This window comes from Panthera leo, chromosome B1 (genome assembly GCF_018350215.1).
Source record: "Panthera leo isolate Ple1 chromosome B1, P.leo_Ple1_pat1.1, whole genome shotgun sequence".
NCBI lineage: Eukaryota > Metazoa > Chordata > Mammalia > Carnivora > Felidae > Panthera > Panthera leo.
Genome location: NC_056682.1, coordinates 52,436,980 through 52,458,033, shown reverse-complemented (window position 1 = coordinate 52,458,033; position 21,054 = coordinate 52,436,980). Strand labels below are relative to the sequence as shown.

The window sequence follows — 21,054 nt, the reverse complement described above, 5'->3', positions numbered from 1 at the left end:
CAGTAATCATAATAATAACAATTCTGAGATTTGTCACCAGATGAGTGTTTATTGTGTGTCAGACACTTCACATGCATTACTTACCTCTTTGGATTGTCACATCACTTTCCTGTTAACCCCGTGTTACAGAGGAGACGACTGAGGCTCAAAGAGAAATGTGGCAATAAGCGAGAGAGTAGAAATTTGAACCGTGGCCCAACTGGTTGCATTGTCCATGCTTTTCTTAGCCACCATACTACATAGGATCTTCCAAAGGCAATTGATTTTGCTTTGTGATTCCTAAAAATGTGTGTTCACAAAGATGCTAGCAGTCAACAGAATGCATGGGAAGGGAAGGGCGGGGGAAGAAACCAGACTGAATGAGAGTCCGGTCCTCCTGCCATTATTACATCAGACCTGTGTGATGGCTATTACTGTCTCCATTTTACAGATGAGTAAAGTGAGGCTCATAGAAGTCAGATGCCCTGCCTAGGATGATATGACTCGTAAGTCGCAGAGCCAGAGTGTGAACTCAGCCTTTACCACTGAGAGTAGAGGGCTATGGGGAGAGAGGCAGGAGGTGAGGCAGGAGAGGCGGCCCTCCCGCAAAGGGCCCCATTGGGCATGCTGAATCAGCAACGACAGGGGTGCATTTGTGTTCCAGAAATCACTCTGGAGCACCTTTTGGAGCAGTGACTCCCAAACTAATGTACACGCAGATTGCCTGGCTCTCTTGTTAAACTGAAGATTCTGATCCTATTGGTCTGGGATGGGGGTCCATGATTTCAAATTTCCAACAAGTTCCCAGGAAATGCTACACTATTGATCCATGGACCACACTTTGAGAACCAAGGACTGAGAGGCACGTAAGACTGAGGCCAGGGGACCAAGAAGGGACTTCAGAGGGAAGCCCCAGGGATCCCCAGGCCTGCACCCCAAGCCGTGCTGCTGCCATAACCACCTTTATAGCTTGGGGCTCAGCCAGTAAAAGGGCCTCTGAGAAGGAAGTCCCAGCATCCCACACTGAGCTGTCCGAGAACCAGATTCCATCAGATTGTATGTCTGAGGTCAAAAGCAGCTCGAATGCAGACTGGCAAGCCAGCTTGAATGTGCACTTCTCCCCGCTTATCTTCGGGATTAAATAGTAACAAAGGCCACTTGTAAAATCCTTGGACTGTTGAGCAGAGTTCAGCGTCTGAACAACAAACCCATTCTCACATTTTTAAAATTTTAGTCAAAACAGTAAACTCCATGCCATTTGTTTTCCTAATTCGTCATCTGTTAAGTCATTGAAGATGTCATTAAAAATTAACCTGTTTTCTGAACCCAGTGAAAGTGGTTTCAAATAACCTTTGTTTTATTTTAAGCCCGGAATTAAGTTTTCTCTATACCTGGGCAGGCTCTCTCTGCCAGTTTGTCAGGCTTCTATGCAAATTTGTCTTTTCTCCCGATGTGGCCAAGGTAACAGACTAAAAATCTGTAATTCAGTCAATCAGGCCGCTGATTTCCCTACATGATGCCAGACCCTCAATTTGATGGAAGTTTTGGCTCAGTAGTGGGTTTGTGCCCAGGAGAGGGCAGGCCTGAACAGCCCTATGATCACCGCAGGGCTGTCCCGGGAGCAGTTAACAAACTCAGTGAGGCTTTGTTGTCAATGTTGACTCTTCTAGAGGCAGACCGTGCTGGGTCTGGATGGACAGACTAGTCCACCCCCAGCCTCCTACGAGGCCAGCTCAAAGGCAGAGAGTGACTGCCTGAATCTTATTTTCAGGGCAAGAAAGGATCCTAAGAGCTCCTTTGGGGGTACACTCTTCCTCTCCAATTTCACCACAGGGAAAATGACAAGTCATTCTTGACATGCTCCGGGGATCTGGAGGCAGGGCACACGTTTCCTTCAGGTTCCTGTGTTGGAGGATACAAGGAAGGTGGAGATCCTCAAACCCCATTGGTGTTACCCCTCCCAGCTAGAAAGGCCTGGCCCTTGGCTTTCCAAGTATCCAGGGACCCTGTGGCCTTCTGACTATGGCAGGCTCTGTTTGCAGGAGACTGACTCAGACGCCAGTCAAGTGGCCGTGGTACATCTCTGCTGGTTCCAGACTGTTGGTGTTGCTAGCAAGTCCCAGCTTCTGGCTTCTTGCCTTTGGGGAGGCCTCGCGAGGTGGCCAAGTGGCCTAGTGTGGGGGCATTCCTTCAGGAAAGGGTGAGCTGGAACAAGCCTGAGCCTGACGCTGTGGGACTCAGCTCTCTAGCTGAGTCTGGAATTCAGAACATTTCACAAACCTCTCTGACTGTGCTTGGTCCCAGAGCTTGTAGCACAAGTGGAAAGGGGACCTTCCCTTCTGCCTTCTCTCGTCAACCCTGCTAAAACGTTCCCCTTGCCAACCTGAAAGAGAAAGAAAAGGGAGGAATCTTCTCTTGGCCTGTGTGGTGCCCAAACTAAAAACAAAACAAAACATTCCAGCTTCCTAAAGGGTTGTCTTCGTGGCCAGAATCCTTGGGCGCTGGCAGATATTTTTTTCTCAGCTTCATGCAGGTGTTTGATCCCTGCAGAAAGCCCCCAGAAAGGTGTTTATGGTTGTTAGAAAAAGGGAAGAGGAACCTGACAAGTTTTAATAATTCTAGAGCCTGCCGTGGCAGGTGGCAGGAGGTCATGGACCTGAATTCAGCTGGGCCCTCTGGCCACAGCTTGATTTCAGCCTCTCCTGACTAACCCTTTCTTGCCTGTGCTGCCTGCTTGGCAAGCACATGACTGGTGTGTCCCAGGCACAGCTGACAAGGCCGGGGTTATCCATTTCTGCTGAGCCATACAGCCGAATGGCAGTTCAAACTCACGAAGCATCTTCTGGTGACACGAAGTGAGAAATGTGAAAGTGAAGCCACGATAATGCTTCTAGGGAACATCCAGGGAGCATGTTATGGTCCCCAAAGCACTTTTATGTACAGTATCCTGTGAGAAGGCTTGGAGGTATTTGCTATTCCCATTTTACAAAGGAGAAGACGGAGGCTCAGAAAGATGATAAGCCTGAGATCAGAGAGGTTAAGGGACTTAACCCCAAAGTCATATAGTGCAAGGGCATGGCCAAATGAAGACACAGACCCACATCTCCTGGATCTGGATCCAGATCACTCACCTTGTACCAGATATAGGTACTCACGTTCAGTGCTCTAGTCAGTGGGACCAGGAGTTGTCAGAAAGTCTGTATTTCAAACTCTGCTTATTACATGTGTAAACAGGACACATGTAAAGGGTTACAGAGAGTTATTAGCAATGCCTCATAATCACCCTTATCCGGGACTGGGGCAGCTGTGGCCACTCCATGATAAGGATAATCGTTTGCTCACAGCCATCCAGGGAGGTGCTGGCTGAGCTGGGGTTTGAGTCACAAGAAGTTTTTAGTCCGAGGGTTCCTTTGCCCAATTCTAAGTCTTCTCCATGTAGCTGGGGGCCTTCAGCCCGTCCGGCACGAACAGCCTGCAAGAGAAGATTCTGTTCTGTTAATCTGGCCACATACTGGCCCTTCGGTGGTTATTAAAGTATTTGTAAACAAAGGCACCAGCAAAGGAAATAGGACAAAACATCAACGATCTTTCCTTCTGGGTGCCAATATTGTTCTTTGGACTTTTCTGTAGCTTCTGAAGTTTCCAAAAAAGGAATATATTACATATAATTGGGAAGAAAAAAGATTTAAACATAAAAGGCAAAAGAAAGAAAAGCTCCAAGCTCCTGCCTGTCTTACCAGTGTAATCAGTACACATTCCTCACTTTGTAATCTACAGATTTTTCTAAAAAGGCATAGAATCTCCTAGACTGAGATAAGAAAAGTAAGGCCTGGATCCCCAGAAATTCCCCTCTCAAGGTGAGAGCTGATGGGGTGGGGTTGGAAGGGGGTTGACCAGTGAGATGAAGCCCGAGAATCAGGTCCTGTCTCTTTCCTTCCCTTGACTGTCTTGCAGTAGAGAGGAAAGGGAGACCGGAGCCAGAAGCAGGGGCCTGATGGTGGCACCCATCCAGAATAGCAGCTGTAAGGGACAGGCGGGGTTCCTTTCATCCAGTCCTCTCTTCATCCAGCATAGCCAGAGTCCACTGAATGCCTGTGCTTAGAGGCTGTGTGTGGGTGGGGGCCAGGGGGAATGGGCCAGGGTTCTCTATCAGGTGCCCCCCTTTGTGGAGGAGACAGACCCAAAACACAGTGACACGGTGTGGCAAGAGCTATACTAGAGGTATAGAAAATACAGTTTCAACAGGCTTTAGGGAGCTCAGGTGCACGCGGAGTGGTCACTGTGTTCCAGGCATGCTGGACGGTGAAATTAACCAAAGGGACATACACAGATCCCTAGTTTCGTCAGCACCCGAGTGAATGCTTGGCTTTAAGCATGACTGACATCAGGCTTCTCCTGAGTCCCCATTCGCATTCTTCCTATAGTAATTAAAACCCAATTCCTCTGATGGGCACCCTCGCAGTTACAATACATTGGTGTGTAGTAACTGTTGGAAGAGGCCCCGGGGTATTTGTTAAAACTACAGATCCCTCCCAGCCCTCCGTGGAAATTCAGATTCCATAAAGCTAGGGTGGTGTCAGGAGCGTGACAAGTGCCTGAGGGGGGTTCTAATGCAACTGGGTCCCTAACCAGTCACAGGTGAAGTGGGAAGACCATCAAATGTGTAACTAAACTAGACTTCCAGTCAGGTTCTACTATATCCTAGGTGCGTGACTTTAGGAAAACGAATTAACCTAGCCCTAGGTTTTGTCATTGTGAAATGGAGATAATACATACCTACCTGGCCGAGTGTTATAAAGGGAACACGAGGAGGACGGGGGTGGGAGGGCAGTGAGCACTTACTGAGTTCCTAAAGTAGTCAGGTACTATGTACTAAATGTGTACATTTATATCCATCACACCATGTCATATGCACGGTGCTCTTTTAAGGTAGGCACCAGCCCCATTTTGCAGATGGGAAAACTGAGGTAAAGTAGTTTGGCCAAGATCAACCGGCAGGGCAGGGGTTTGAACCCAGATCTGCCCGGCCTCAGAACCTCTGCCTTGAAGGGGAAATACAGATTTCCTCCTGTGATCAAATGAGCACGAACGCACTTTGTGTTTCATGAAGTTTTATGCTCGTTGAACATATTCTCTCAACTCCTGGAACTCTGGCCAATTATCCTCCAAAGCTTACTTGATTTTGCACTCTTTCCAAGAATTCCCCCCCACCCAGAAGTCTTCATTATTCTAATACAAAGGCCACATAGGATCAGAAGAGGCTGTTCAAGCCCAGGCTGAACAGCCCCTTTCTGAGGGATGTATTATTTTACAAGCTTCTGGAACCACCGCTGTCCCCAAGCTGCCACCAGGTCAAAAAAGAAAAAAAGAAAAAAGAACACTGCCCAAAGGCTGTTGTTGGTCACGTCCCGGGGCACAATCCTGAGCCAGACACAGCCAGTGAGCAGGCAAAAGCCAGGGAAAGGTGACAGAGAGGCTCCCTCAAGGCGGCTGAGCTTTTGGCAGCGGAAACGGTTTCTAGGTCTGCACCAAGGTCCTGGCACTCAGGAGCCACGGCCCACAGCAGCTGGGCCAGCCGGAGCCCGAGGGCAGCTCAGGAGCCAGGGGGGAAGGAAAGTCCAAAGCCAGTCAGTAGTTCTGGCTTCTCTGCCTCCTGCACGGCTCCCCGCCAAGGGCAGGCGTGCCCACAAGCATGAGGGCCCGAGGAGGAGCAAACTCCTCTACCAGTGCTCATTCTAATAGTGCTAGCTAGAACAGGACTGCAGAATGCTAGAGCAGGAGGGAGCCAAAGGGCGGATCACCCTCGTCTTTCAGTGAGGGAGGGACATATGAAGAGAATGTACCCATCAGTCAGCTCTCACAGGCCCCTGCCCGGCCCTCTCCAACCTACCCACTCCTCAGCTCACACTCTGCTGGCAGCCCCCGTAGCCACTGCTGGCCACAGTCCACCGTACTCACCAGTTTGTGACCTTCCTAAGCCGCTGGGGCATGTGGGGGAGGGGGCACCCCTGCCTCATGCCCTAACTCTGGACTGTGACGGGGGAGGTGGGTTCCAGACACTCCCCAGGCACAGCAAATACTCTCCTGAGGTGGGTTCTGAGTTCACCCCAGTGCCACAGGCTGCTGTGAGGTCCCCAGGCAGATGAGGCCCAAACCATCTGTTCTTCCTAAGGAGGCAGGCTCCAGGGTAATGGAGTGTGAAAAGACTTTGGAGAGCAAAATGGCCTCAATCGTGCCTGGAAGGTGGGGCAGAGAATAGAGTGGCTTCGCTTCCTCTTGAAGGCACAGTGAGATTCTATAGATAGAAACTACAGGTGCTTGGGAGCCTTGGTTACACACACAAGCCCCAGTTCCGCAGGGCTCTTGTCCCCACAGCAGCTCTCCGTCACTCATGGTCAGCCAGTGCTTCTGGCTGGTTCGTGGGCTTGCTTGGCATCAGGCGTGAAACTCCCACTCTATCAGTTTTCAAGCCGGGAGGCTCAGAACCCAGGAAAAGTCTAGAAGTCCCAACACTGGTGATCTATAGGTCTCCTCGGGGCTCTCTATGGATGCCAGGGTGCCTCAGCACCCTTCATTCAATTGACAACTGTCCCGGCCGAAGCTGGTCTCCAGGCAATCTCTTCAGGAAGAGATCCCTGCCTGGAACAGTTAGTGCTTCCTGTAGGTACAAGTTCTGAAGGCAATGCAAGGAGCTCGTGGAAGAGCAGGAACACAGTCCCCACAGGCATGTCTCCTCTCTGTCAGCTCCCTCACCCAGAGACACCCCAGCAGGGCATGTTGGAGGAAGCCAGCCCTGCTGGAGTCTGGCTGGAGACCCCGCTGCAGCCCAGAGTGAGTGACACAGTTCTAGGACTGGCTGTTGGCCCAGAGCGGCCCCCGCTGGCCGTCCAGGGCAGTGGCTGGGAAGCTGGTGAAGGCCCCACACTGGCCAAGCTAAGATCGCCCTGCCTGGAAGGATCCCCGGCCTCCGTTTCAAACCCTGAAGTGCTTTGGCATTACCAGCTCTGGGAACCCAGACAAGCCATGTGATGAAGGAGATGCTAAGACTCCCCTACCAGCCCCACCGGGCTGTGCTTACATGTGAAAAACAGCATAGGCGTCAGGTGCAAGTAATCACCTGCAACGTGTGTGGGAGGCATGATTTGGTGACTAGCTCTGCTCCAGGCCCTGTTGGGGAGCAAAGAAGAATGATACAGGGCCTCGGCACTCAAGGATTCCTATAACAGTAGGAGTGATGAGTGTCATATGGGAAATAACAAAATGCTGAGCCCTGTAGCTCTGACCCTGAAGAAGGGATAAAGTGGAACTTAAAACCTCTGGAACCTCATGTCCTATACAAAGTGCCTTCTATATGTGTTATTCATTGAATTCTCAGAGAGGATATTATTACTATGCCCATTTCACAGATAAGGAAATTGAAGCTCAGACAGCTTGAGCAACTTGGCCAGAGTTGCACCACTAGTGAGTAGTAGTGAAGGACTTGGAACCCACGAGCCAAGACTCTGTTCATTCTACTCACTGCCTCTCCAAGGCCTGGAGGGTAGCATGGGTGAGAAAGTCAAGAATCGTTGCCCTAGGATTGTCCCAGCTGTAGAAAATCAAAACCTGGCTCTGAGGAAGTATCACCCATTGATTGATTCATTCATTCATTGATTCATTCATTGATTCATTCATTGATTGATTGATTCATTCATTCATTCATTCATTCATTCAACAAATGGCTTTTGAGTGCCAGAGTTATGCACCAGGCACTGGGATGGGCCTGATGAACACAGTCTTCATTTTTCCTTGCTGTTTTACCACCTGGTGGGGAGACAGATGAGTAAACAAACACAATCGATGCCTTGTGTAGGTGCCGTGGTAGGAGGCACTCATGGTGAGGAATATCACCCAGCCTGCAGGGTTTGGAGCAAAGACTGGGCCTGAACAATGATGGGAGGGGAAAGAGTGGTTTTAGGAGAGGGAATAAGGACCTAGCATGGCTGCCATGGAGGGGATGAGGCTCAAAATGGGAGATCTGAGGCTGGAGAAAGCAAGGGAGCCTGGAAGGCTGGTTGTACCTTTGAAAGGTTTGAAGAAGGGGAGAGACTTGTCCATCAGCCTCTTGAGTGTAGGGCCCAGCACAGACAGTGGGAGAGGAGGCAGGAAGGAGCCCAAGGTATAGAGTGCGGGGTGACTGTGAGTAGTGAGTATGCAAGTCTGGGCTTGTCCTTCCCAACATTCCTTTCTCAGATGTACAGTTCCCAGGCCTACCTCGTGTCCAGGATGCAATCTTATCAGGTAGGGGAAGGTAATCAGCATCCCCTTTCCATATAGGGGTCACATCACCTGCCCAGAGCCACTCATCTCCTTAGGGCTGATCTAAGACGGTGTCATAGTCCCTTGGTGCCACTGCAACAAAATACCACAGACTGGGTAGCTTATAAACAACAGACCTCTAATTCTCACAGTCTGGAGGCTGCAAGTCGAGGATCAGGGAGCCAGCAGGGTCAGGAGATGGCCCTCTTCTGGGTCACAGACTTCTCACCGAGTCCTCACGTGGTGGAAGAGGTGAGGGATCTCTCTGGACTCTCTCATAAGATCATCAATCCCATTCATGAGGGCTCACCCCTCATGACTTAAGCACATCCCAAAGGCCCCGCCTCCAAATACCATCACATTGGGCATGAGGATTTCAACATGTGAATTTTGATGTCATGCAAGCATCGAGACCAAAGCCAGCTAGAACCCAGAGCCTCTTGGGACAGATCTGGGAATTGTTCAGAGTGCATCACTCTGTCCTTCCCAAAGGCCGGCCTCATGAGTAAAGATGCAGTTTGGCCTAGGACCTTTCAAGTTTGAAAACCAAAGACCTTATCATATACATAGAGCTTGACTCTTACCACAGAGGATGGACAGTCCCTGGCAGGGCCTGAAGCGCCCCCTGCTCTCTGGGCTGGCTCTGAGGTCTGCTCGAACTTTCCTTCCCAGCAGACAATGGCTCCAAGGGGAGCACAAGAGCCCCTCGGAGGAGCCCAGACAGACAGACACGTCATATTCTGCCCTAGGGGATGGGAGCCATGGTGCCCTTCAGGCCACCCACACCCCAGGCCAGCGGCATCCAAGAGGACTCATGTCCAGCTTGGCATCTGCCCAAAGGCAGCAGCCACGGGGAGTGTGTGGTGGCCTGTGAATGCAGCCTCCACTTGCCGGGAACGGTGGCCTACTGCCGCCAGAGTAGGGACCTTTGAGAAACACTTGAGTCAACAGCTCTGCCTGAAAATCAGTCCATGCACAGTTTGGTTTCTAGGGGTGTTTGAAAAAAAATGAAAAAAATTTTCCCAGACCCTGAAGTTGTCTCCAGCAGCACATTTCAACGACACCACTTGCTTTCTTTCCTAACAACGTTATTCTGGCTCTTTCTCAGAGGCCAAATCCAAGATCAAATAATGAATAATATTTTCTCCAGGCTTCTAAGTGTGCTCCTACACAGTGCTGATTAAAACAATAATCTGGACCTTTCAGCTAAGTTATATAAAAATCACCAGACAGCTTACAAAAACTATTTCTAAGGTTCAAGAATTAAGACTCGGGGAGAATAGAGCGCATGCTGTCCTTTCATGCACGGCTGAGAAAATAGCCCAGATTTTATACTCTTCCTCTCTTCAACATCATTCAGAGACTAATTGTAACTGTTGGGTTGGGGTGGCTTAGATACGAGCCTCAGAAATGGGGATTAAACAAAATGCCCTTGATCACCTTGGGATACTTTCTGTCTTCCTGGATTTGTGCTAATCCCAATGGTCCTCAATCCAGCTCAGTCATATCCCCTCTGGTTTGCCCTTGGTGCTTGGGTTTCTTCAGGGTGAGCTTTAGAGACAGATTTGCAAACCTCTGCCCCAAATGTGCTTACAAGTGTGCATAGGGCCTTGTCTCATGCCACTGCGCCTGTCTTGTTGTTTTCTCCAAATTAAGGGAACAGAAACTTTCAGGGGCAAAGGTGCAGGATCCTCCAGAAAATGAAGGACTAGAGAATAGAAATGAAACAGATCACAGATAGGGCTGCCGGGACAACTTGTGTGGACGGAGGAGGCTGTGTCTGACCCGCCAGGTGTGACCACTCGTGTTAGGAAGCAGAGTCTGCTGTGGGTTAAGGCGGCATGTTCTGAAGAATTGCTTCTTGTGCTCCCAATAGTCTGATAGTTACATGCCTTTTGTATTTTTTCAAACTCCTTAAATCTTCAGGACATTTTAGACCTGTGGATAGCAGGCCCAAGAAAGCATTCGAGCACATCCCAGTGGCAACTGGGAACGAAGGCATTCGCTTCCCTGGAATGCCAAAGCATCAAGGAGTGTTCTAGACTGAGCAAGTGAACACAGAGCTGGTGGGCAAGGTGTGCTGAGGAAGGAAGCAAATTCTCCAGATGGCCACAAAAATGCCGCTTTTCCCAAAGGCTGCAAGGGCCATTGCCAAAGAACAAAATACAGTAAAAGCTTGGTTTGCAGGTAAATTTTTCTGCAAGTGCTCTGCAAGATGGGCAAACATTTCTAATAAATTTTAACTTGATAAATGTGGGATGTCTTGCAACGCTAGTCGTATGTGACGCCGTAGGTCACACGATCACAATGGAGCCAATGGTTCTTGAAATTCGCTTTGATATACAAGTGCTTTAGATTACAAGCATTTCCGGAACGAATCATGCTCGCAAACCAAGGTTATACTGTACTCTCTCCACCTCCCAGAGGTGGTCTGAGCCCCTCTTTCTGTGGCCACTGCTCCTCCAACCTACCTCAGAAAGGCCTTTAACCTCCCAGACCACTCCACTTCCTTCAGGATCTGCTCAGTTCCCAGTGCCACTCAAGTTACAGAATGCATCACACAGGGGCGCCTGGGTGGCTCAGTCAGTTAAGCGTCCAACTCTTGATTTCAGCTCAGGTCATGATCTCATGGTTCGTGGCATCGAGCCCTGTGTTGGGTCCCACTCCACACTGACATCATGGAGCCTGCGTGGCTTCTCTCTCTCCCTCTCTCTTTGCCCCTCCCTGACGTGGGCTGTCTTCTCTCAAAATAAATAAACTTAAAAAAAAAAAAGAACGCAGGGTGCCTGGGTGGCTCAGTCGGTTGGGCATCCGACTTTGGCTCAGGTCATGATCTCACGGTTTGTGAGTTCAAGCCCCACATCGGGCTCTGTGCTGACAGCTCAGAACCTGGAGCCTGCTTCTGATCTTGTGTCTCCCCTTCTCTCTGCCCCTCCCCTGCTCATGCTCTGTCTCTTTGTCTCTCAAAAATAAATAAATGTTGAAAAAACAATTAAAAAAAAAAGAACACATCACACAGATGAGCCTCTGACCACCAGGATAGGTCCTCATCACCAATGCCTGCAATATCCACACTTACTGAAGGGAGAGTGATGAGCCATCCCTGTTTGCCGGGGAACAGGGAGGCTTCCGGGACATGGGACTCTGGGGACAAAAACCGGGAAGGCCCTGGGCAAATCAAGTCAGAATCATCACCCCAAATCTGTAGTTTTTTCTGTTTCTTTAATTGTGGTAAAATATAACATATAACATACAATTACCATTTTAACCATTGCTTTATTTTTTAAAGATTAAAAAAAATTAATGTTTATTTATCTTTGAGAGAGAGAGCAGGCAGGGGAAGGGGCAGAGAGAGAGGGAGAGAGAATTGCAAGCAGGCCCCATGCTGTCAGCTCAGAGTCTGACATGGGGCTTGAACTCAGGAACCATGAGATCATGACCTGTGCGAAAGTCAGACACCCAACTGACTGAGCCACCCAGGCGCCCCCCTTTTAACCATTTTTAAGTGTACAACTCATTAGGGACATTCCCATTGTTACGCGGTCATCAGCACCGTCCATCTCCAGAAGTGCTTCCTTCTCCCCCAACTGAAATTTTGTCCCCATTAAACATTAACTCCTCATTCTTGTATCCACCCCCCACCCAGCCCCTGGCAACCCCATTCTGCTTTCTATCTCTGTGAGTCTGACTACTTAGGTCTGTCATGTAAGTGGAATTGTAAAGTACTTGTCCTTTTGTGTCTGGCTTCTTTCACTTATATATCATCCTCAAGGTTCATTCGTGCTGTAGCACGTGTCCGGATTTCATCTCTTGCTATGGCTGAATAATATGCTGTCGTATGGACAGACCATATTTTGTTTATCTGTCCTCCCATCGATGGACACACGGGTTGCTTCCCCTATTGTGAATAATGCTGCTATAGACACGAGTGTACGAGTATCTGTTCAAGTCCCTGCTTTCAATTCGTGTAGGGATATACCCACAAGAGGCATTACTGGATCATGTGATAACTCCATGCTTACTTTTTGGAGGAACTGCCATATTGTTCTCCACATGAGTTTACTGCAGCCTTTGTTTTTATTCTACCCCTCCCAGAGGCAGGAGTCAGCCCCTCTTCCAACTCCCCTGAGACTTGGCTACAGAGACCTCACAGCAGAGCCCTCTCACATTAGGTACTTCTGTGAATTTCCTCGGCTGGCCATCCTACATTCATTGGCTATTGCAGCAGGGCCACCGATTATCCACCAGCTCCTTCGTGAGCTTCCTCACCCGGTAGGAACACAACCTTTTACCACAATGTGCTGACATTTCTCCCCCTTTCACCAAGTACTATGCCCTAATTACAGGATTACTGGAATTGTAGGCACTCCTCTGAAAATCCAGCAAATGCCTTTATTCTGCAGGAACAACAGGCCACCCTGGGAAGGGGGATTGGAAATCAGCACGTCCTACAGTTGAGTCTTTGCCAGGGAGAGCATTAAACTCACACTGATAGTTGAGTCACAAGGACCAGGTTTTAGGGCCAGTGTCTCAGTCTCTTTAATAAAGTCTTAAAAGTGGGAAGTTCTGGCCAGTTTCCACATTCTACACCTTGGCCTGGAGAGAAAGAGCTTAAACGGTGAACCTCTTACCTTTGTTTGACTGGCACTATTCAGCTTACTTGGCATATCCCTTATTATCTAATATGCTTCTCATAGTCCTTGAAATAGGCATTATCGCTTTTCTCTAGATGAGGAGACAGAAGTTCAAGGAGAGTTAGTGATTCGCCCAAACCCACACAACTAGTGAGGAGGGGGTTCCACTGGAATCCAGATTCGAACCCCAGATTCTAACCCTTCTACTGCCTCTGGGACCCAGACCACCTCCAGGTAAATGGGAACCATGGGGAGGTCACCAGCTCTGGGCTCTGATGGGCCCCCGGGTGATCCGAGTGCACCTTGCCCAGCCTGGCTGATCCTGAACAGTCCCTTAACTTCCCTGAGTTGGGTTTCCTTGTCCGTGAAACAGATCGAAATACCTATCATCTAGAGCTGTGAGCATATGCGGCGAAATAATCTATATGAGCTGCACCTGACAGTATGTGGCAGGAGATGGGGGATGATGTCACTGCTGCCCACGTGCATCTGTGGCAGACAGGAAAGAAAAAGGAAGGAGGGCCTTTATCCCCAGCCCAGACCCTGCTCTGTAACCATGTCACAGCTCTCATTCGGTACCCTCCTCAGGAGCTGCCATTCTCCTGACGTCCCCTAAACATTTCTGAGAAAGTTTCATTTATCAAAAAGCCTCTTAGCCGTGTGAACCTTGAGGACATTATGCTAAGTGAAATAAGCCAGTCACAAAAGGACAAATTCTGCATGATTCCACTTACATAAGGTACATCGAGCGGTCAAATTCATAGAGACAGAAAGTAGAGTGGGGGTGGGGAGTGGGGTGGGATGTTAGTGTTTAACGGGGACAGAGTTTCAGTTTTACAAGATGAAGAGGTCTCAAGATGGTGATGGCCACAGGTCAATGGGAATGTGCCTGCTGCTACTGAGCTGCACACTTCAAAGTGATTAAGATGGTAAACATTTTGTTATGTGTATTTTATTCCGATGAAAAAAATTTCGGGGGGCAAAAATCCTTTTAGCCCTGCACATTTGGCTTAAGTTTTTTTTTTTTTCAGCCATAGGAGCTCATTTCTGTATGGATTTGGTCTGATTCCCAATGGAGTTCCCTCTTCAGGGGGGCCTCAAATTGATGTTTAATGCACAGAGTCACCCTTGGAAAATCCCTTAGTGTGAGTAGGTCCAACACCACCGGTTTTCCCTGTGGTGTTGGAACAAACATTGGTTCTCTGTGCCTCAGATGCAGTAGCTGATTTACATGCAGGGGTCATAACAAAACATATACTCTGAGCGACTCCTAAAGCAGGTACTCACACTAAGGCACCCTCAGAACCAGGACCCGCTGGGGAAACAGCAGGTTCCCAGTCCCCTCGTGTTCCTTTGGGCACAACGATGGCCAGAATCCTCAGCCCTGTTGAAAGCGTGGTTTTATTTCTCTTCTTTACTTTATGCAGAGTTGAATGAATCCAAGGTAAATAAGTCTGTGAAGTGACTCCACCAAGGTGGACTTTGTCCAGTCAAAGGGAACAGGACATGTGCCTTCCTGTCACTCCTTTTTTCCAGCTGACTCTGATGGGATTTCAGTCCTAAATTGTTCTCTGACCTTTGACTGGATCAATTGGCCATAGAAAAGTAGACCTTTTCCTCTACCAGGCACCCCTGCGGGCTGCATCTCACAGACACTCCCGGACACCTGCTCAAGCCTGAAATTCTCCAACTTTAAAGGATCTTTTCAGACCTAAGATCCAACTCCTGGTGACAAAGTTCAAACCTAAAACATGAAGTTCCTATCTTTTCAAAGAGCTCTATCTCCAAATTACAGAATACCCCCAAGGAGAAATGGTGGGGGGGGGGGGGGTTCAATCAAGACCCCAGAAGCAATGAGAGTGAGCGGACACTATCTTTCAGACAAACTTGACCACCATCTGCTTCAGAAGGGTTTTAGACAACACCTGGCCCCGTTCCAGGCATGACTAAGGGCTGCATAACAAATGAATGAATGACCAACTGCCCTGTGATGAGCCTGCCATCATTAGTTTGGTGCTCTTCTAAATCAATAGAATTTCTGGTTGGCAATAAATTTGGGTTTTTATGTCCAAGGATTGAGAAGTTAGCTAGTAGACTGGGGGCTATGAACTTTAATACCAATTTCGCCATTAAAAACTTTGCTGATCCCCATGCAAGACTTTTTATCCTGATTTTTCTCATCTACGAAATGGAGAGAAAGGGGATCCATAGAAGTACATTAAAAATGAAAGAAAAAAAATAAATAAAATGCTTACTGGCGAAGTCACTTACTTTTCTATGAGGGAGGGCACTGGGTTCCAAACCTTAACAGGGGACAAGTGCAAACAGGTGTGTTCACTTGCATAACAACGGAAAGGTTCCCTCTGGGATCTCATGGTTGATTTCTCCAAATCAGTTTGGTTCCAAGCACCAGGCAAAAGGCATAGCTGAGCTTGAAGACACAAAAATACTAAAACAAGAACCACTTGCAATTATAGGCAGAGTAAACAGTGAGAAGGAATCAACTATCAGGCAAGTGGGAACAGCTGATAACCTGTCCCAGGGTTGTTAATGGAAAGTGCTCTGTGCTGGGAGCCTGAGGATGTCCTGTGAGCTCCAGCCCCCATCTCTGCCATGGCATAACTGTGACTGAGCAACTCACTGACACCCTTCCAGACTTGCAAAATGCTCATCCAAACTGCCAGGCTGATCCCTCAGGGCTGGCTGTACTGTCCTGACAAAGTCAGCACGTGAATGGATTTTGGAAACCGTAAGGGTGTTAGACCAGATATCATGAGCCTTTTATTAGTTCACTGAGCACAGAACTAGCTCCATATCAACAATACCTGAAAAGGCAGAACTTCCTTGTCATTAGTTTGGGTTCTGGAGTCTGATTGTCTGGGTTTCTCATCTCAGCTCTGCCATTTATGACCTTTGTGATCACATAGTAACTGACTCTGCGAGCTTCTGCCTCTTCATTTCTAAATTGCGGATGATGATGGTGATATTGCTTAGCAGAGTTGTAGTAAAGATTAACTGTAGCGTGTTAATATACTTTTTATAGACTGAATCTTTGGGCCCACCCCCCCAGATTCATATGTTGAAGCCCTTACCCGCAGTGTGATGGTATTTGGAGGTGGGCCTTTAGGAGATGGTTAGATTTGAGGGCATAAAAGTAGGGACTCTATCATGAGATTAATGTCCTTATAAAAAGAGAGAGCAGAGGGGCGCCTGGGTGGCTCAGTCGGTTGAGCGTCTGACTTCGGCTCAGGTCATGATCTCGCAGTTTGTGGGTTCAAGCCCCACCTCAGGCTCTGTGCTGACAGCTCACAGCCTGGAGTCTGCTTCAGATTCTGTGTCTCCCTCTCTCTCTGCCTGTCCCCCACTCACACTCTGTCTCTCTCCTTGAAAAATAGATAAACATTAAAAAAAGAGAGAGAGAGCAGAACCTTCTATCTCCATCATGTGAGCATATTGCAAGAAGGTGACCGTCTGCAAGCTGTGCGGGAGGCCCTCAGTAATAACGGAATCAGCCCACCCCTTGATCTTGGACTTCCAGACCTCCAGAACTATGAAAAATAAACATCTATTGGTTAAGCCTTCCAGGCGATGGTAATTTGTAGAGCAGCCTGAGCAGACTAATCCATACCTGAAGAGCTTAGAACAATGCGGTTCATAGTAAGATATTCAACAAACATTAGCATGTTTTTTTTTGGCTTTTTTTGAAACTTTGTTAAGAAACACTGCAGGCATTGTAAATTGTTTACAGGTTTGCAGAATAATATAACAGTATACCCACCACCGGACATAAGGTATAGAACATTACCAACACAGTTGAAGCCCCCATCTGCCTTTCCCCATCACATTCCTTCCTTCCCACCCAGAGGTAACCATGCTCCTGAATTTGGTATTTGTCATTCCCATGCATTCCATTATACTCTTACTCCATCCGTACGTACCTGTAAACAATGAGACTGCACTTTAAGCCAGGACTGACATGCATCTATTCCAGGATTTAGACATTGAATCTAGCCTAACACAAAGTACTGTTTGGGAAACCCATCTGTCCCCATTTGTCACCTTGCTATGTATGTCTTTTCACCTCCTGGAGCAGGGAACATGCTAATATCTCCAGGTAGACCAACTGATGATGCAAGGTATTAATTAGGTCTCCTATCAGTGGGTCTGTGTTTGTCAGAGACTGTGGAGCTGTAACCCCCAGCCCAGCTCTCTGCTGATGCTCCCTTCCTCCCTTCCAGATGGAGATGCGGCTGCAGGACCAGCAGCTGGCCAGACAGCTCATGCGCCTGCGCAGTGACATCAACAAGCTGAAGATCGAGCAGACCTGTGACCTGCACAGGAGGATGCTCAACGATGCCACCTATGAGCTGGAGGAACGGGATGAGCTGTCTGATCTCTTCTGTGACTCCCCGCTCGCCTCCTCCTTCAGTCTCTCCACACCACTCAAGCTCATTGGAGTCACCAAGATGAACATCAACTCCCGGAGGTTCTCTCTGTGCTGAGAAGCCCTAGAAGGGGGCAGAGGAGCTAGGAGAGAGTGTTCGGGAGGTGGGGAGGGGACACGGGAAAGGAGTTGAGGCTGAGTCACCCTGAGTGGGTCTCCCCAGAGAAAGGGCTTCCTGTGACTGGTGAACCGTGGACCCCCAGACTCCTGGCAGGTGCTCTCTCAGGGGTCCCAGCTTGCTGTGGAACCCAACAACCCTTGACTGTCTGTGACCCCAGTGTTCATCTCCTTCCAGATGTTCAGTGAGACCTGGCTCCCAGGATAATATGTCTCCATCCTCCCCTCACTGACCTACATTCTTGTCTCCCAGAATCACTGGTGCTATGATCTGGGATCCCAGAGGGGACCCCCAAAAGCTGTGATTCTTGCCAAAAGCTTCACCAAGAGCACTGGGCATCCAGGGAGATGAGTAGGTATGTCAGATGAGCCCATCTCCTGTTGCCGTCTTCTAAGTACTGGCTCAAATTCACCCTAAATAGGTGACCCAGCAGCCCTGACAGGGACCCACCAGGAAGGGAAAACCAGAAGCAGTGATGAAGTGGAGCTTGGGAACCCAGGCCCCACAGCTGCAGCCAGTGCCTCCGGTGAGTGGCTGGGCCAGGCTGCTGTCGGTCTTAGACCTTGGCCCTACCAGTGCCATGTAACTTGTTTCTAGCATGTGCCAGGACACGCCCGTGCAGCTTGAGGGGGGCAAGCACAGATGCCCTCTGTTGCCTGCCCTGGCCACACACACCAATCACAATCTCCAAAGAGCCCTGTTGCCGCCACCCTGCTCCTCCAGGGGCGTGGCTAAGTGGACTAGGCAAGTCTGTCAGCAGATTTCCCACAACCCGAATTCTCCTGGTGGTGTCACCTCTATGTCCTTCTTGCCCTCCCCAGAAAGACTGGAGGGACCTCAGAAGCTTGCCCTGAGCCTCCTCTGAGATTCTGTGCCTGATTTAAATAACTAATTTTAATTGAATCAGACTGTTACTAATCTGTTGCTAACTTGTTAATAACTGTTTGTTTTTTGTCCAAATGGTGATGCCAGTTGGGTAGGTCAAGTCCAGAAGTTAAGGATTTGACTTTAAAAGGTTCTCCCTAACAACAAGCATGACGATCAGGAAGGTGAGGACTAAGACCTCAACAGGGTAGGAAAGCGAACCTGGTAGAATGCCACGTGGCACGTGTTCTCCCACCAGCGGGGTGGGGGGAGGGGAGGGTTGGCTTTTGACATCATCTGGTCACGCCTTCTTGTTCATAAAGGAGTACAGTGAAGCCAGGAAAGGAAGATGACTTCCCTTAGGTTACACAGCTCTTTAGTGGCTATAGAATATAGACAGGTTTAATCATTATTAATAATGCCTAGACAGATCATTTATTAATGAACTTGAACCCCAAAGATGGTCCTAATGCTTTGCCAAACCCGCAAACTGCCAACCCCTCTACTCTCCACCTCCTTCAGCCCCCATATGTAGCTCTCACTTTGCCATTCAGAATATTTGGGTCAAACTCAGAGCAATGGCTGGAAAGTGGACCCACAGAACACATATTACCAATCACAATTCTGTAGTCGAAGTAAAGTGTTGTTTCATGTTTCATCTTCCTGTATAGTCTCATCAGGGCCCATGCACACTTATACACATGCGCGTGCACACGCACGCACACACACACACCCTGACCCACATGAAGAAGGTTGTTTTTCTTTTGTGGATGGGCAGTGAGAGGATGTAAATGAATGTTCCCTAATTAGGAAAGAACATGGTCACTTTCTTGTGATTTCAAAGAGCCAGAGGATTTACACTTCCTTCGAAGAAGGTATATCAACATAGCTAAGATTTGTTTTCAGCCTGACTCTCTAAGCAGTGAGGGAAGTCTGAGGCCCAGAGGATTGGTCCACAGAAAAGACCTCAGTGGAATGCCTGGCCCTTTAGACCAGCTCCCCTCAGGCAGGAAAGGAGGGAGATTTTCTCTACCCCACACTGTCTCTCCTCAGGGATTATGTACAAACACTGCCAAGCCCTCCAGAGGCATTTTTTTCCCGGCTTCTCTGAGATGAGTCCTGGGGATGGTGGGGTAGCGGGCTGGCCCACACCCACTCACCACTCACTCTGGAAGGGCACACAGGTACACATACTCGAACTACGCAGGAAAGCCCATTCCATATTCAGCAAACAATGCCAAATTGCTTTTTTCTTTCTAGAAATCAGTCATTACAGTAATTGAAAAAAATTGGACTCAACTAAAGCTGAGTGATTTTGTTGATTTTGTCAACCCAATTGAATTGGTGTCAACTGGGCAATTTAGTTGTTCGGTTAACCTAATGGTCCCTTCCTTGCTTTGTTCTCCGAGAGGAAACCGAGATCAAGGCATACTTTTTTGAATAGGTCTCAGCTCTTTCGCTTAGTTCACCCCAAGAGAATTTTATTTTGGAATAAGGACGGACGAGAAAGAGGAGGGGACCAGAGAGGAAGAGTGGAGGGGGAGAGACCAGGTACATCTCCTTATTCATCATCCAGTGTCTGTTAGCTCCCTTATTTTCACAGGGAACACAAATAACTCAACAAGTCAGTTCAGTTTGGTGAAGAGCCTGCCTTGCGGGGGGGGGGGGGGGGGGGGGGCGGGGGGGGGGTCAAGAGATGTCCGTGAATCAGCTGCAGGCCCACCTGTGTCGCCAGCACCCTAGGACAATGCTCTGGCTTACCGTGTGTATACAACACTGTTTGCAGTTTCATTCATTATCTGCCCATCTCTCTGTCGTCCCCAAGGACCCTGGGTGTAAAACATGCGGTTTCCATCGACACTACTGTGCACGGCACTGTGTGATGCCTTCATGGACTCAGCAGAGATCACAGAGGCCTGGAGAGCCTGGGTAGGCTTGAGCTGGCCTGATCCAGCCCCAGACCTCCTCCCTGTAGCAATACCAAGTGCTATTACATAATCAATGGACAATTTATAATCTTATTTTTTATGATTATTTGTTTCTATATTGCTGTTAGAAGAAGTGAAATAAAAATATTTCAAAAGAGGATACTATGTAAGGAGAAGAAATTTTCTTTCTTTTACCTTGTTCCTATTATAGCAGGCACACAAAGAAAGAGAAAGAGAGAAAGGGAAGGGACAACGGGAGAGAGGGTAGTAGGGTGGGAGGAGAGGAAGGAAGGAAGGAAGGAAGGAAAGAAGGAAGCGAGAGAGGGGGGGAGGGAGGAAGGAAGGGTGGGTGGGTGGATGGATTTGGGATTTACTTTGGAGGTAAAGCCAACCAGACACACTGATAGCTTGGATGCGGCGAGTGAAGGAAACAGAGGAATTAAGAACAGCTCTCTGGCTGGCAGCTGGATGGAGGGGGTGCCATTTACTGAGATGTAGAACACTTTGAGGGGCACATGATTGGGGCAGAGGGGCGGCCCCAGTAGTTAGGTCTCAGCCATGGTACATTTAAACGCCTATTAGACATCAAGTGGGGAGTGAGTAGGTGGTTGGATAAAGGGACTTGACTTCAGGAAAAGGCCAATGTTAGAGACATAAATTGGGGGTTCTGGATCTGGGTATTTGGATGATTTTTAGAGCACCATAGCTGGATACATTCTTCAAGGAAGAGAGAGAGGACATAAAAGAAAGGGATTAAGTACAGCATCCTGGGACTCCAACATCTAGAGG

At 48.6% G+C, this 21,054-nt stretch overlaps 1 protein-coding gene and 1 non-coding gene across 2 annotated transcripts in view; both read left to right on the top strand.

The window, feature by feature from the left end:
- Positions 1–20,006, top strand: part of FAM167A (family with sequence similarity 167 member A) — a 42,192-nt gene extending 22,186 nt beyond the window's left edge. Inside the window, exon 4 of the mRNA XM_042935025.1 lies at positions 17,150–20,006. Within this exon, the coding sequence (XP_042790959.1) occupies positions 17,150–17,413 (264 nt within the window). The 3' untranslated portion in view covers positions 17,414–20,006. The remainder of the gene's footprint in view (positions 1–17,149) is intronic.
- Positions 16,120–16,204, top strand: TRNAR-UCG. Its single transcript has one exon. It is a non-coding gene; the product is annotated as a tRNA-Arg (tRNA).
- Positions 20,007–21,054: the final 1,048 nt, after the last annotated feature.